The sequence below is a fragment of the Neohortaea acidophila genome (assembly GCF_010093505.1).
Source record: "Neohortaea acidophila strain CBS 113389 unplaced genomic scaffold BDY17scaffold_1, whole genome shotgun sequence".
Lineage (NCBI taxonomy): Eukaryota > Fungi > Ascomycota > Dothideomycetes > Mycosphaerellales > Teratosphaeriaceae > Neohortaea > Neohortaea acidophila.
The window spans coordinates 1,904,538-1,917,947 of record NW_022985510.1 but is presented as its reverse complement, the minus strand read 5'-3'; the positions used below and the strand labels follow the sequence as shown (position 1 = coordinate 1,917,947).

Sequence of the window (13,410 nt, the reverse complement as noted above, 5' to 3'; positions counted from 1 at the left end):
CTCATTTGCGGCCGGGGTGCCAAGACTGGGCTTGAGCGGAGCCGCCACAGTAACTACCAGCAAACTTGAGCCACACCAGCCTCGCTGTGATTGAATTGATGACCTTTACCATGAATAACCATCTACGTGAGAACTTTGCAAATTTATAGATTGGTGAAGTCGATGGACTATCTAGCCAAGGCCCTATCACACTGTGAATGAGTCACTCACACTCCGGCGCTCCCTGGCGCTCTTCATTGCAATTGAACTCGCCGAGACATCCCAAAATGCACTAATTCAGGCCTGGAAACCCGTGCCAGGATCAGATGCCAGCTTCTCAACGACCATCTGTCTCAAACCAGGATCGCCTCTCATCACCCTCTCCAGCGTAATGTTTGCATCACTGCGGACCACCGCCCAAAAATTCTCCGTCAGTAAATCAACCATCCACCTCATGAGCTCACTCTCAGCGTCGTTGTCGTTGCGTTGCCTTTTCGACAGAAGCCCCACCACGCTCATCAGGGCTGTGGGCGTGTAGGGGTGAACAGCTTTGAGTTTGTCCACACAGAGCGACTGTAGATGCTCGAATTGGATGTTCGACGCTCTCGCGTAAGTCCGAGCGACCATGCCTGCTGCCTCGTGTTTTTCCTCTTGGAGCACCACGCCGTCGAGTCGCTGTTCTCCGGGTGTTTCGATAAGGCGTGGACAGAAATCGCCGTCTTGGAGGAATTCTGCAATTGTGATGAAGTCTTTAGGCGTTATCATTGTGTTGACACTGAGGTCGATGACGTTTCCGAGTCCGTCCACCATGCAAATCCGAGTGGAAAGATAGTCGCAGAGGCGAACAGCACAAATCTTGACCTGGAACGGCGTGCAAGATTCGCCCACGAAAATCGTGCACCACTCAAGGTCCGGTGGATTGTCATGGACGGCTTGCATATTCTTTACTCGATTGGCTTAGACCCTTGACTCGCGCTCTTCCTGATCGGTGCCGTTGCAGTCGGAGATATATAGGTCGGCGCGCGGCTTGGCTTCGCGAACGAAGAGGTCGTCATCGTCGGAACTGTCTACGAGCTCTGCGCTCAATGCAGACTTGGCGGAGGTAATGTCCGGGGTTGGTCGATGACTGTCTCGCCGTCCTTTGCCTGAATGGTATAGCTTCACTTTCTTGGGGGTGGAAGGGTGAGGTCCTTTCTTTTGCGTACGAACGAACGTAATCTCCTCATCGTCATCGGAAGTTGGTGCAGCACGCTTTCTGTCGATTTCGCGTTCAACCTTGCGCGCTAGAGATCGCTGGATGATGAAGTTCTTCCAGAAGGCGGGGGAGTGCCTGTGCCCAGCATCTGCTGTGAACGCTTTACGGCGTGCAGCTTCCAGCGCGTCTTGAGAAGGCTCTGCATCCTTGAGGTAGTCCGCAGTGAAGTCGAATGGACGGAGATGGACATCCGCAACCCAGATGCTGCGAGCTGTTAGTGGCGTTCATACGGGCGACAGTGATGTAGCTGAGTACTCACTATATGACTTTCCCGAGCAGGATGGCAGGGAAGACGTAGCTGTTTGGCCTGCTCCTCATGAAGGCCTCGGGCGGAGTTTCTTCATCGCAGAGCAAGACCGGCCATGATTTGCTTTGATACGGATAAATCCAGGTACTTCCTGGGACCTTTGCAATCATCTGCATGGCGGTGGGGAAGTAGTGAGCAGCGACGGACGGGAGGTAAGGTAGAGTGCCGTGCATTTTAGGCGGCGATTTGACGAGCGATGCGTCGTTGGTGGGGAATGTGGCGAGAGATTGCGTTCGCGACGGCTAGACCAGGTCGAAGAGATTGGTGCGCTATGAATGCATCACAGACGTAGCTGCAAAGGAATGGGAAGGTGAGAGGTTGAGGGAGAAGTGAGGGGGGTTGTTTGACAGGAAGTGGTGGAAGGTGTGAGAGATGAAGAAGAGAAGTTTGAGAGGGTAAGGTGGACCGCGTGGCAGGGAGTGAGCGTGAACACATGATTGTGAAGGAAACGTAAAAGCGTCAAGTGAAATCCACCGTATTTTGGAGCCTGTGACTGTAAGAGTGGCTCGTGTTTCGAAACGAGAGCATCACCGCGTCGTGACTCTTCGACGAAAGTCACATATCAACGTCCTCACCTCGGAATGCTCTGCATCGTATCTGAGTGCTGGAATATAGCACAGTCATCTGTCATGTCCTTCACCTTTGGCGCGAAGTAATGCGGAGGTGAAGTTGCCGACTCGAAGTGAAGTTCTAGGTTTTGGGCCAGCCGTGATTGGTCCGTGCGTCGGTACCTGCATCCGAAAAGGGAACATCTGGCATTCGCGAGGCCAAATGTCCGTTCACCATTCACTACGGACAACCCCAATCCCCGGGAGAAACACAGCAAGACTGCAATGTGAAAGGACCGGCCAACATGTTCTCATCACTCTCCAGCATGCAGCCGCGCCAGCTCGCGGCACAAATCCTCAACTTCGCCCTCGTCCTCTCCACCGCGTTCATGCTATGGAAGGGCCTCTCCGTCGTCACCGACTCCTCGTCCCCCATCGTCGTCGTGCTCTCGGGGAGCATGGAACCGGCCTTCCAGCGTGGAGATTTGCTGTTCTTATGGAATAGGGGGATGGATACCCAGGTGGGAGAGATTGTGGTGTACAACGTGCGAGGAAAAGACATCCCCATTGTGCACAGAGTGGTGCGGAGGTTTGGAGGAGGGTACGTTGAAACATCATGCCCCGTTGCTTTTTGATGCATCCAGCTCACGCTGAACAGGGACTCGCCATTGCATCTCCTCACAAAAGGCGACAACAACGCGGCCGACGACACGGAGCTCTACGCGCGAGGGCAGTCATACCTCGACCGATCGCAGGACGTTGTAGGTAGCGTGGTCGGCTACGTTCCCTTTGTTGGCTACGTGACCATCCTCCTGAGCGAGTATCCGTGGTTGAAGAAGGTGATGTTAGGGTTCATGGCCTTGACGGTGGTGATGCAACGGGAATGACCAGAGTGGGATTCAGCGAGGCGTCCGGGGGAGAAAGTACTTCAGCGCTGCAATCACTTGCCCTCCTTCCTCAACTGTCCCCTCACTTTCATAATCGCCTCACCCAGTCTGTTCTCTCCCCATTCACCTCGATTGGCTTCGGCATTGGCGGCATCAAAACCCACGCCCCAAATGCGGTCTACCGGTGATGTCTGCATGCAGTATGAGTCCACGCTCTACCGCCCATTCCGAAATGCCTACCTCGACCAGCTCCCGATCCCCAGTGTCCATCAGCTTCTGAAGCATTTCAGGATCATTCTTGCACTTCGTGAATTTGTGATAGTTGCCCTCTTCAACAATACGGCTCTTGTCTGCAATCAAGAGTCAGACTACGTATCGACACCATAGCATCATGCTCAAACTCACGATCATCCCATTTCTTCCGATCGAATCCTTTGGCCTAGTTGATGCGTCAATTCGATCATCTCAGTCTCCCTCCCTCTGCAAGCACTCACCCGTCGCCCTAACGCCTGATGTTCTTTCGGAGTGGTAGTCTCCATCATCTGCTTCGCAATGTTCTGAACGGCGTATCAGTCTGCACTATTCAAATGGCCCAGACATATGCCTACTTCGTCACCAAACAGCAGTGCCTTCTGAATCATCATCCACATCTCCGCCGTTTGGTAGGTGACTCCATCGACTTCAAACGGACTTTCGTACCACTGGCTCAGGAAGCCATATGGGTGCTCGAACTCGCGCCAGAAGAAAATTGGCCCGGAGAGAGCTTCGCCGTTGGACGCCATGTTGTTATGAACGTGAAGAAGTAGCAAAGGTGAGGTAGAGGTAAAGCGCTGTACGATACACACCAGCCCCGCCCTCGGACGTTCTGTTCTACTCTACAAACTCCAACCAAGCCGAATGCGCCTCCCTTGTTGTCCAGCAAGGCTTGTCTAAACCTCACTCTTTGACCCCCAATCCCCTTTAAAGACAACTACGCATACATCTATCCTTTAACACTGCTTCAAGTAATTACTCGGCACCAACCCGGGGGGATCATTCTTGCCCATCACCTCCGCCTCCCACCATCCATCGTCCTGGTGCCGTGTGACGGCCAGGATGTCACCCTTTGCAAACGACAATTCCTCCGGGATAGCTCGTTGATACATGTACATTGCGCGTGCTAAGAAGAGTCATGTCAGCCTTGAACACTCAAATGTTTAGGGGGGGACGACACTTACCATAATGTATTATCGGTTGCCCAGTCCTGGTATACTGTCTCTGCGCACCGACGCTCTGGCTCCTAGTCCTTGAGGCCGCTGGCTGCTGCTGCTTACCGCCATACTGAGGCTGATTGCCATAGTACTGGTTTTGCGGACGGCCATCGCGCTGAGCATACGGGTCCTGGCCGCCGGGCTGAGCGAGCTCCATCGCCATGCTGCCGCCCATCGCTCCATTGCTGCTCGTCGGACGAGGGTTGTAAGCAGGGTTTGGCGATGCTGCGCGTGGGATGTGATTGCCCGGGGAGCCTCCGCGCGAGTAGCTTCCGTAGCCAGGCTGCTGCTGCTTAATGGGACTGGTTGATTGTGCGCGCGGCCTGTTCACGGGCTGGCCTCCGTAAGGATTGGGCGATGCCGATCGGTATGGGAGTTGCTGTCGCTGGTCATTGTTCACGAACGGCCTGGGACTGGTTGATCGAGGTATCTCGACCCGGTTGCCCATGCTACTTCCCGGTCTGGACTGTGAGCCTGGCCTGGATTGAGAGCCCGGATTGAACATGTCGCGCTTCTGATTCACAAAGCGCTCGGTCGTCTTCTGCATTTCACGGCTCGTGTGTGCCGGTTGTGGCGCGCCCAGTCTGCTCATGGGCTGGTCGTAGGCTGGAGGCGCCGCCCCACGATTGGCATAAGGCGATGCACCGGGTGGCATACCTCGTCCATTGGCATCACCAGGAGCGGGGCTGGCCATGCCGTAATGCGTGTCCGCGGACTGACGTACAGAGGCTTGCTTCTTCACACCTTTCAATTCAGCCAGGGCTTGAGCGATTGGATCGAGTTCTGCAGGCGTGTCCTTCTTTGGTGGTGCTGGTTTGCGGCCATCTGGCGACGCGACATCAAAGACACTGTTGCCGATACCCAGCTGGTAGTCTGCACGAGGATCTACGGGCTCAGCATCAGGAGTGGGTTGCTGTTGCCATGTGTTTGCTCTGTTGCCTGCGCCGAACGGCGGCTTGGTTGGGCTCGGGTTCGCCGATCGGACCGTCGCTGGCGTCCACGTATTCCGTGCTGTTGGAGTCACGGTTACTGATTGTGACATCGGGTCCTTGGTCTTTTGGCTTCGCCTGCGGAAGGGACTGTGCGATTGGAAGAAGCCGCTCTTCTTCTTTTGGACCTGATGATCATCAACGGATGAGGCGTGAGACATGTTTGATCCATTGTACTGCTTGGTTGGCGATGCTGAGCCGCTCGTCGGTTCGAAGCTGGAGTAGGATGCTGGGTTGGAGTATTCGCTCTGGCTGTCTCGGCTCTCCGGACGCGTTGGCGATGGAATCGTACTGCGGTCCGATGGTGGTCCAGTGCGGCAGAACTGAGTCATTCCATCCACAGGGTAGGGATTGTGCGGAACCTCGATGTGGCTGACGTTGGACGTCTGGCTGGGGTTCAATGAAGGCGGCGCTGCACCGTCTCGAGCTGAGCGAACGTTGAAGCTCTCATCTCCTTGGAGAGAATTTCGGCTTGGGTTGCCATTCAAATCTGAACCATTGTGCGGCTCAAGGGTGCTAGGCTGTGGGGAGGAAGTCCTGTACGTCGGGTTCATCGCGCGCTGGAACTGTGCCACCGAGTAGCTTCCATCATCAGACTCGTGTGCGGACGCTGTGTCGTCAATGTCGCCTCGGCAGAAGTTGATATATTTGGGTGGGTCTGGGATCTCTTGCCCGGTGCCGTGGTCTTTGATGAACTGGGTGATGTCTTTTTCGACGTCGCAATCCTCCAGGGATAGTCGGATCTTCTCGCATGAAGCATCGTCGCTCACACATACGGTTGAGGAGACGTTGGCAAAGTTCCAGAGACTGCTCTTGAAGAAGTCGATGCGCTCCTCCTCCAGATCCTGGAATTTGTCGCAAGCAGCCTTCCATTCCCGGTTCCACTTGCCCGTTGTCTCCTCGAGAACCTTCACGGCCGCTTCGTATTCATTGCTGTTCGCCGACATCTGAATTTGCGTCTTCTCCAGCTTGGCTTTGTTCTTGCGCTCCTCCTGGCCCATCACCATGTGGCCTTGCGCGAGGTAGCCTTTGATCTTCAAGCAGTCCTGCTCGTATTTGTCTCGAGACTTGTTGACGGCAGCAGTCTGCAGGTTCTTCGTCTTCAACAGCTTTTCAACGGATCCTTGGATGATCTTCCTTCTCTCTTTGATCCCACCGGCGAACGCTGCGAGCGGCTCGTCCAACTCGGTCTTCATCTGCGCGGCCATCACCTGATGCTGCTTGGCCATGGACTCGATTTCGCCGCGCACGACGTCCAACGACATTCGCAGCGTCCCTTGTTCGCAGGATCCGAGCGGCTTTCGCGCAAGGTTGAGCAGCTTCTTCGCGTATTCCTCTTCGATTTGCGCTCGCGCTGAGTAGAAGGACTTGAGCTCCTCGCCCGTGACTTTCGCGCCCGACATGCGCTCGAGTAATGGTCCCGTTCCTGCATCTTGCAACCCCCAGAAATTATTTGCGACTAGCCTGTTAGTAGGTGCTGATTCCTTGAAGTGTAGAGGGTGCGGTACATGAAAGGGAGACTGTTGGCCCATCGGCCACAGTGCCAGGCATTGCGCCTGTTGTCGTAAGCGGATGTCGCTTCGAATACGGTGTTGCGCGTTTGGCGCTCGTGTTGAATGCTGACAAGTTCTATTGATAACGAGAGATGTGTCGTGTGTGAGATATGACATGAATGAGAGCGCTTCCATTGATGCAGTCTGCAGTGTGCAGCTGATACACAGCGGCTACAGCCGCGGTCGCCTAAGCAACCACCCCCGGACAGCAAAACAGGGCATGGCCCGTGCATACACCTCGTCGATTTGCTGCACTTCTTCACCTTCTCCCTCTCGTTTCATGACAGAAGGGGCTTATTATGTTTTACTAGCGTGGGTCATAACTAATAGTGCAGTCGATAACATCCTGACATAATCTTGAGCATTGATAGGCATAGAGTAATGAATAGACAATTGACTAATCGAATTTACACCCTTGTTGCTGCTTTCCGGTGCAGCAACGTCGACCTCGCTTAACCTGCCTCTCCATATTTCCCCACCTCTAATCGACCCCGCGCAGACGAGGAGTAGCAGAGCAGACGACCCACAACCGCAGCAATGTCGGCAATGATTCCGCGAGGACGATCAGGAGGTAGCTCTGTGACTGGTGGCTGGACGGGCGAGAGGAGGCTCCGCCGCGCTCATGTGATAAGGTGTGCCGAGCACCATCGTCATCGAAAGGTATCCCATTACTAGCCTATCTACCCCAGTGGAGGCGTTTAGATGTATTGTTTCTTTTGATCCAAAGGTTCCTTTTCTTCCTGTTCGTGTCATTTTTGACTTTCTTCATTGGTTCTGTGCGGATTGCAATCAATTGGATATCAACATACACCATACACTACACGTCCCTCGATTGGCACACAACATAGAATGTCCTTACGTACCGATATCTCGGCGGACACGCCCCGCGTTGCAGGAGATGGCCCGCAATACAAGGATGGGCTGGACGCCGACGTCTTGATCATTGGGTCTGGCTTTGCGGGTGTCTACCTGCTTCACCGTCTCCGTGACGAGCTCGGATTCGACGTCAAGATCTACGAAGCTGGAAAAGACTTGGGAGGCATCTGGTAATTGAAACCCTTCCACACCATCAATTCAATGCTTGACTAACGCGTTACAAGGCATTGGAACTGTTACCCCGGCGCCCGTAAGTTGTGGTGCGCAAGCTGCCCACTACACTCGCTGACTTTCACAAAGGCGTCGATACTCCGGTCCCGATTTATGAGCTATCCTTCCCAACCCTTTGGAAGGTACGATTCTGAGACGTCGAAAAAGAAGTCAGCTGCTAAAACAAACCTCAGGATTGGAATTGGTCCGAAAAGTACCCGGGTTGGAAAGAACTTCGGGAATACTTCGACTACATCGACAAGAAGCTCGACATTCGCAAAGACGTTGCTTTCGAGAGCAGAGTGGTCGATGCGCAGTACAGTAATGAGACGCAGAAATGGACCGTCAAGACTCAAGATGGTCGCACCGCTACTTGCCGCTACTTGATCGCCGCACTTGGCTTCGCGGCGAAGAGACATTTCCCCGACTGGCCGGGCCTTGAGAAGTTCAAGGGAAAGCTTGCACATTCATCTTTTTGGCCTGAGGATGGGTTCGTTTCCTCGTTGTTGAAGCAAGAGAAGCAGTGCTGATCAATTTTCAGTATCGACGTCAAGGGGAAGCGTGTTGCTGTGATTGGCACCGGTGCAACCGGCATCCAGCTTTCTCAGGAAGTCGGACAAGAAGCGGCTCATATGACTCTCTTCCAGAGAACGCCGAACATGTGCCTGCCTATGCGTCAACGCAAGCTGACCAAGGAAGAGCAAGCCAAAAGTAAAGAGGAATACCCTCAAATCTTCAAGGACCGTATGCAGACCTTTGCTGGCTTTGCGTTCGACTTCGTAGACAAGGAGACCTTCGATGATAGTCCCGAGGAGCGGAGGAGGTTCTACGAAGACCTCTGGGACAAGGGTACGTGCTGTGATGATCCCTTCAATCTTCCATTCCACTAACCATTAGCAGGTGGCTTCCATTTTTGGCTAGCAACGTACGTGGCATGCTTGAAACGTCCCTCATGCTCTGAAAACGCTGGTAACGCTACTCTGGGACATTGAATGCCTATTGGGGGTCCACTGGAGTGGCCCTTGGCAGACAAAGTTGCCGATACGCTAAAACATAGTACTGTCTTTCGATGTATCCATGCTAACTCCACGATTAAGGTACAAGGACATGCTCTTTCAGAAAGACGCTAATCGCGAGGCGTTCAACTTCTGGCTGGAAAAGACACGGGAAAGAATCAAAGATCCAAGAAAAGCGGACATCTTGGCACCAAAAGTACCTCCTCATTGTAAGTCACGTCAGACGCCATCCCGTCATCCATTTCCCCCGAGACTGTCGCCTCCCTGCCTCGGAACAGGGCAGCAGAGCCGAGTTGTGTTTGTCCATATCAGTTGGAAATCGGGTCAGCAAAATTGCTAGCGTCACGTGATCCCCCTGCTCCAGAAGGCTTTGCGGATTCTTTTGCCACAGACCGGCACTTACAAGTACTGATTGCGCCATACAGATTGGGGAACCAAGCGCCCAAGTCTTGAACAATGTTTCTACGAAGTTTTGGACCGCCCCGAGCACGATGTGATAGACATCAACGAGAACCCGGTCAAGGAGGTTACGGAAAAGGGAATTATCACCGAGGACGGCAAGCTCCACGAGTTCGATGTCATTGCCCTTGCGACCGGATACGACTCAGTGACAGGCGGCATGATGAACATGGGCCTGAAGGACGCCAACGGCCGCGAACTCCGCGACAAGTGGAAGGAAGGGACTTACACCTATCTCGGCATGACCTGTGCTGGGTATCCCAACTTCTTCTTCTTGTATGGTGCCCAAGGGCCTACCGCCTTTTCCAACGGGCCTTCATGCGTGGAGCTGCAAGGAGAGTGGATTGTTGATGCTCTCGTCAAAGCGAGGAACGAGGGCATCACTTACCTCAATCCCAAGCCAGAGGGCGAAGAATATTGGCGAGAAAAGATCAGGACGATCAACGAAAAATCCCTCTTCGTGCATACTAAGTCGTGGTACATGGGTGAGTGCTTCTGCAGACGTATAGAGCTCTAGACCAGTGTTGACTGTCGAGACAGGAGCGAATATTCCCGGTAAGCCCATTGAGCAGCTGAACTGGCCCGGAGGATTTCCACTGTATCATGAAGAGACGTACAAGGTTCTCGATGGCTGGCAAGGGTTCGAGACACAGGCCCCTGCGTAGATTAATTTGAAGGAGGGGAGCATATGTACACAAGGTAGGCAATAGTGAATGTATATCACGTGACCATGCCGAACTTGGCACCCAAGACTTGCGTCACCGTGACAAAAGTCGAAGTCATCACGATGTGCTTCTTCATCGAGGAATCGAGATCACTCTGCCATCAAACGTGTGTAGATACACCTTCCTACTAACCTGCAACCGTTCGGAGACATCTCCGGTCTATCCTACAATGCGACGGGGGCCTGCTCCGACCGAAAACCAAGTCTTTTCAGGCGTTCTGGGCGGGATTGAACGCCTCGCCCCGCTAAACATAGAATCTCCGATCGCGACGCCATCTAGTGCGTAATCCGAATCGCCGCCGGCATCTTTGGAACCCGCGCGGATCTACAGAACAGATTACCAGCATCTACCGATTGCCTGGCCTTTGTGCACGCTGCGGCATGTGAGTGTCCAAAACGCTCGTCACTGTAAAGGATAACGCCCCGCGTTCATATGATCCCCGCTTGGATGAGTGCATGATGCCTGCACCACCGTTCTACCTTACTTTGTTTCAGTTCCTTTTGCCACCTTCATACCAACATCCCCTTGCAGTCATCTAATCAGATTTCTTGAACCTTCTCCTCATTCACTCTACCTCCCACCCAACACAACACTTTGCGCCGCACACGACCATCGCACAACCATATCTCCATTGCCTCCTCACCACTCCATCCCCTCTTCCGCTTCGTTCACGCGACTTTGGCTTCCACGTCATCCGACCCGAGCAACCTAGTGTATCCGTTCGACACTCCACGCCCCACCACTCCCAACACCCTGGGTACACGCCCATCCATCAATTGCTAGTCGACTGTTCGGAACCACTGGCTGGTATCGATGGAGGAGCGGCGAAGACAATTTGAGACTCGTACGTGAAACGTTCGCAGGCTGTCGATCATCCCTCTGCGTTGCAAAGGGCTCTGTTCTTCACTCTGGCGTCTGTTCCAGAGGTCTTGATGAGTCGAGATGAGACCCTCTCCGAGAAGAGCACGGCGGTTGGATTGGCACCATATGAAGACGCGCGAGCGCTGGTGCGTTTAATACAATGCACGCAGTGCTCGCGCCCCCTTCGCCAACCCGTCACGCTGCCGTGCGGGAATGCGGTATGTCGTGCCTGCCTCCCAGATTTCCATGAGAGGGCCAACATCTCCTACCCCGATGTCCCGGCCAGACGGCGTGGTGTCATGTGTCCCTTCCCGGACTGTGGGCGAGAACACCCGGCATCGGACTGCGGTGTGGATGTGATATTATCCAAGGCGTTGGACTCGATTGCCGGAATAATGGCCGAGCACACCATGAGCGCCAGCATGATCACTACAATCATGGAAGAGATCAGGCTGGACGACACCGAAGCACTAGATGCGGACTCGGAGAAGCCAAAAATCAACAAAAGACCTTGGAGCCGACTGGTGGCGACATATGATATCGCCGCGAAAGGACAATTGCCCTACGAATGCGACATAAATTACATCCACAGCACCAGCACCAGCGATACCGGGCGGGCCATGGACGCTGCAGTGCTACAAGAAATCCTCGACTCGATGCACCGAGAAGTGGATTGCCAAATCTGCTACAATGTCCTACTCGATCCCGTCACTACCTTCTGCGGCCACACTCTGTGTCGGAAGTGCATGGCACGTGCTGTCGACCATTCCCTGCATTGTCCCATGTGTCGCAGATCGCTGGCCATTCCGCCTGTGCTATCCCGCCACCCAAGCAACTGTACCCTGATCAATCTGCTCAACGCAATGTATCCGGAAACGATGACCTCTCGAGCGGAAGCAGTCGCTACTGAAGAAACAGGAGGCGAAGGCGAGCTAAATACCCCACTGTTTGTGTGCACACTCGGATTCCCACATCAACCCACGCTTTTGCGGGTATTCGAGCCGCGATATCGTCTCATGATTCGACGGTGTCTGGAGTCAAACAGAGAATTCGGCATGCTCATGTACAACCGATACGGCGAGCCCCAAGGCGATCTGGGGCCAGTGCATTTCTACCACTACGGAACGATGCTGTATGTTACAAACGCGCAGCCGTTCCCAGACGGAACAAGCTTGGTTGAGACCCAGGGCGCATATCGCTTCCGCGTCAAGGCACACGACGTGCTCGATGGATACTCGATTGGATCCGTGGAGCGTGTGGAGGATGTGTCGTTGGCCGAGGAAGAGCGGTTAGAAGCCGAAGAGACTGCTCTACCACCGGCGGAAGAAGGCGACGTTGCAGGCCACATCGATCGAATGTCAACGCAGGAATTGCTCGAACTGGGTCAAGATTTTGTGCGAAGGATGCAGGGCCGAAGTGCGATCTGGCTTCGACAACGGGTCCTCGATATTTATGGTCAGCCGCCGGACGATGCTGCCCTCTTTCCCTACTGGTTCGCAAGTGTGCTTCCCATCAGCGACGAAGAAAAGTACAAATTGCTCCCCACGCGGACAGTGCGAGAGCGATTGAAGATTACGGCGAGCTGGATTCGCCGGATTGAGTCACAACGATGGTAAGACCTTCCCCCCTTCCATGTTCATACTGCCCCGCTCTGCAAAGACCGGAACACTGCAGGCCTTGCGAGTGACGCAAGAGTCGAGTTCAAAGCTTGTACCCTTGCTGACCGCTCGCGTTTTCCTTCAAGGGTCGAGGTGTCGGTGTCTGCTGATGAAGACGCGAGTGGGGCGGATGAAGAAGAAGAAGAAGAAAGCGTGCAGCAGAGTGACAACAATGAAACGAGAAGTGAAGACTGACAAATTTTGTGTGTCGATTGCAGGTATCAGAGCAACTCGTGTCGCGTCTTATGACTTGTGCTACACTACCTCGGACCGATGGCTCTCATGCTACTTGCTGTTGTCTATCACCGGTGGCAAGAGAGGGGCTAGTGTTTTGCGCGGTGAGAGACAGCGCGGCGACGATTGATGCCGACGAAGCGACGACCACTACTTGACGACAAGGATCCAATCTTGACTTGGAAGATGGGTGTCTACGGTGTATTATGGAGGGGGACAACTTGCATCTTACTGGCGTTTGCATCTCACAGGAAGAAGGTCATTTTTCGGACATCTTCTTACATACCAGAAGCTAGATTGTTAGGGCGCATGACTCGGCCGGGGCCATCTGTATGATTGAATGCATCGTCTTCTACAGTCCTATGTGTTCGAACCCCAAGTGACGGCAACGACCAGACTGGGACATCTCCCGTTCGAATGCAAGGTGATGAGCGACTGGGCACACATGCACAAGGCGCATGAGACGAGCACGGCCATCGGCCAATGTCGATTTCGGTGGCGTTCACCAATGCGGCCGAGACGCTGTTCACGAATGTGACGGGAAAGCGGTTCCGTCCCATAGCCATGGATCTTGGAGGAATGCGACCAGGCTCCTTGTCGAGC

The 13,410-nt window shown here is 54.0% G+C and overlaps 7 protein-coding genes across 7 annotated transcripts; 3 read left to right on the top strand and 4 right to left on the bottom strand.

Moving 5' to 3' along the window:
* Nucleotides 1–276: 276 nt before the first annotated feature.
* On the bottom strand, nt 277–744 carry BDY17DRAFT_320384 (uncharacterized protein; the record flags this gene model as incomplete). The annotated part of the gene is made up of 1 exon (XM_033736439.1): nt 277–744. One exon carries the CDS (start codon nt 742–744, stop codon nt 277–279), a length of 468 nt encoding a protein of 155 aa, XP_033594440.1.
* A 192-nt stretch (nt 745–936) lies between these two features.
* On the bottom strand, nt 937–1,657 carry BDY17DRAFT_320383 (uncharacterized protein; the record flags this gene model as incomplete). The annotated part of the gene is made up of 2 exons (XM_033736438.1): nt 937–1,438; nt 1,494–1,657. The coding sequence occupies 2 exons, from the start codon at nt 1,655–1,657 to the stop codon at nt 937–939; spliced, it is 666 nt and encodes a 221-aa protein (XP_033594439.1).
* Nucleotides 1,658–2,415: 758 nt separating this feature from the next.
* BDY17DRAFT_244482 (signal peptidase complex catalytic subunit sec11) lies at nt 2,416–2,976 on the top strand (the record flags this gene model as incomplete). Its single annotated transcript, XM_033730535.1, has 2 exons — nt 2,416–2,690; nt 2,748–2,976. 2 exons carry the CDS (start codon nt 2,416–2,418, stop codon nt 2,974–2,976), a joined length of 504 nt encoding a protein of 167 aa, XP_033594438.1.
* Nucleotides 2,977–3,029: 53 nt separating this feature from the next.
* Nucleotides 3,030–3,758, bottom strand: BDY17DRAFT_307201 (uncharacterized protein; the record flags this gene model as incomplete). The annotated part of the gene is made up of 5 exons (XM_033735107.1): nt 3,030–3,167; nt 3,217–3,326; nt 3,382–3,415; nt 3,471–3,533; nt 3,585–3,758. The coding sequence occupies 5 exons, from the start codon at nt 3,756–3,758 to the stop codon at nt 3,030–3,032; spliced, it is 519 nt and encodes a 172-aa protein (XP_033594437.1).
* Nucleotides 3,759–3,801: 43 nt separating this feature from the next.
* Nucleotides 3,802–6,878, bottom strand: BDY17DRAFT_289859 (uncharacterized protein). Its single transcript, XM_033732409.1, has 3 exons — nt 6,724–6,878; nt 4,194–6,674; nt 3,802–4,135 (listed from the first exon to the last, which is right to left on the bottom strand). The coding sequence occupies exons 1-3, from the start codon at nt 6,764–6,766 to the stop codon at nt 3,966–3,968; spliced, it is 2,694 nt and encodes an 897-aa protein (XP_033594436.1). The 5' UTR covers nt 6,767–6,878; the 3' UTR covers nt 3,802–3,965.
* Nucleotides 6,879–7,429: 551 nt separating this feature from the next.
* Nucleotides 7,430–10,148, top strand: BDY17DRAFT_289848 (cyclohexanone 1,2-monooxygenase-like protein). The gene is made up of 9 exons (XM_033732408.1): nt 7,430–7,814; nt 7,869–7,894; nt 7,945–7,997; nt 8,049–8,344; nt 8,396–8,703; nt 8,755–8,779; nt 8,952–9,079; nt 9,296–9,814; nt 9,870–10,148. Exons 1-9 carry the CDS (start codon nt 7,618–7,620, stop codon nt 9,992–9,994), a joined length of 1,677 nt encoding a protein of 558 aa, XP_033594435.1. The 5' UTR covers nt 7,430–7,617; the 3' UTR covers nt 9,995–10,148.
* An 838-nt stretch (nt 10,149–10,986) lies between these two features.
* Nucleotides 10,987–12,531, top strand: BDY17DRAFT_244800 (PUA-like domain-containing protein; the record flags this gene model as incomplete). Its single annotated transcript, XM_033730568.1, has 1 exon — nt 10,987–12,531. One exon carries the CDS (start codon nt 10,987–10,989, stop codon nt 12,529–12,531), a length of 1,545 nt encoding a protein of 514 aa, XP_033594434.1.
* Between the last annotated feature and the right edge of the window lie 879 nt (nt 12,532–13,410).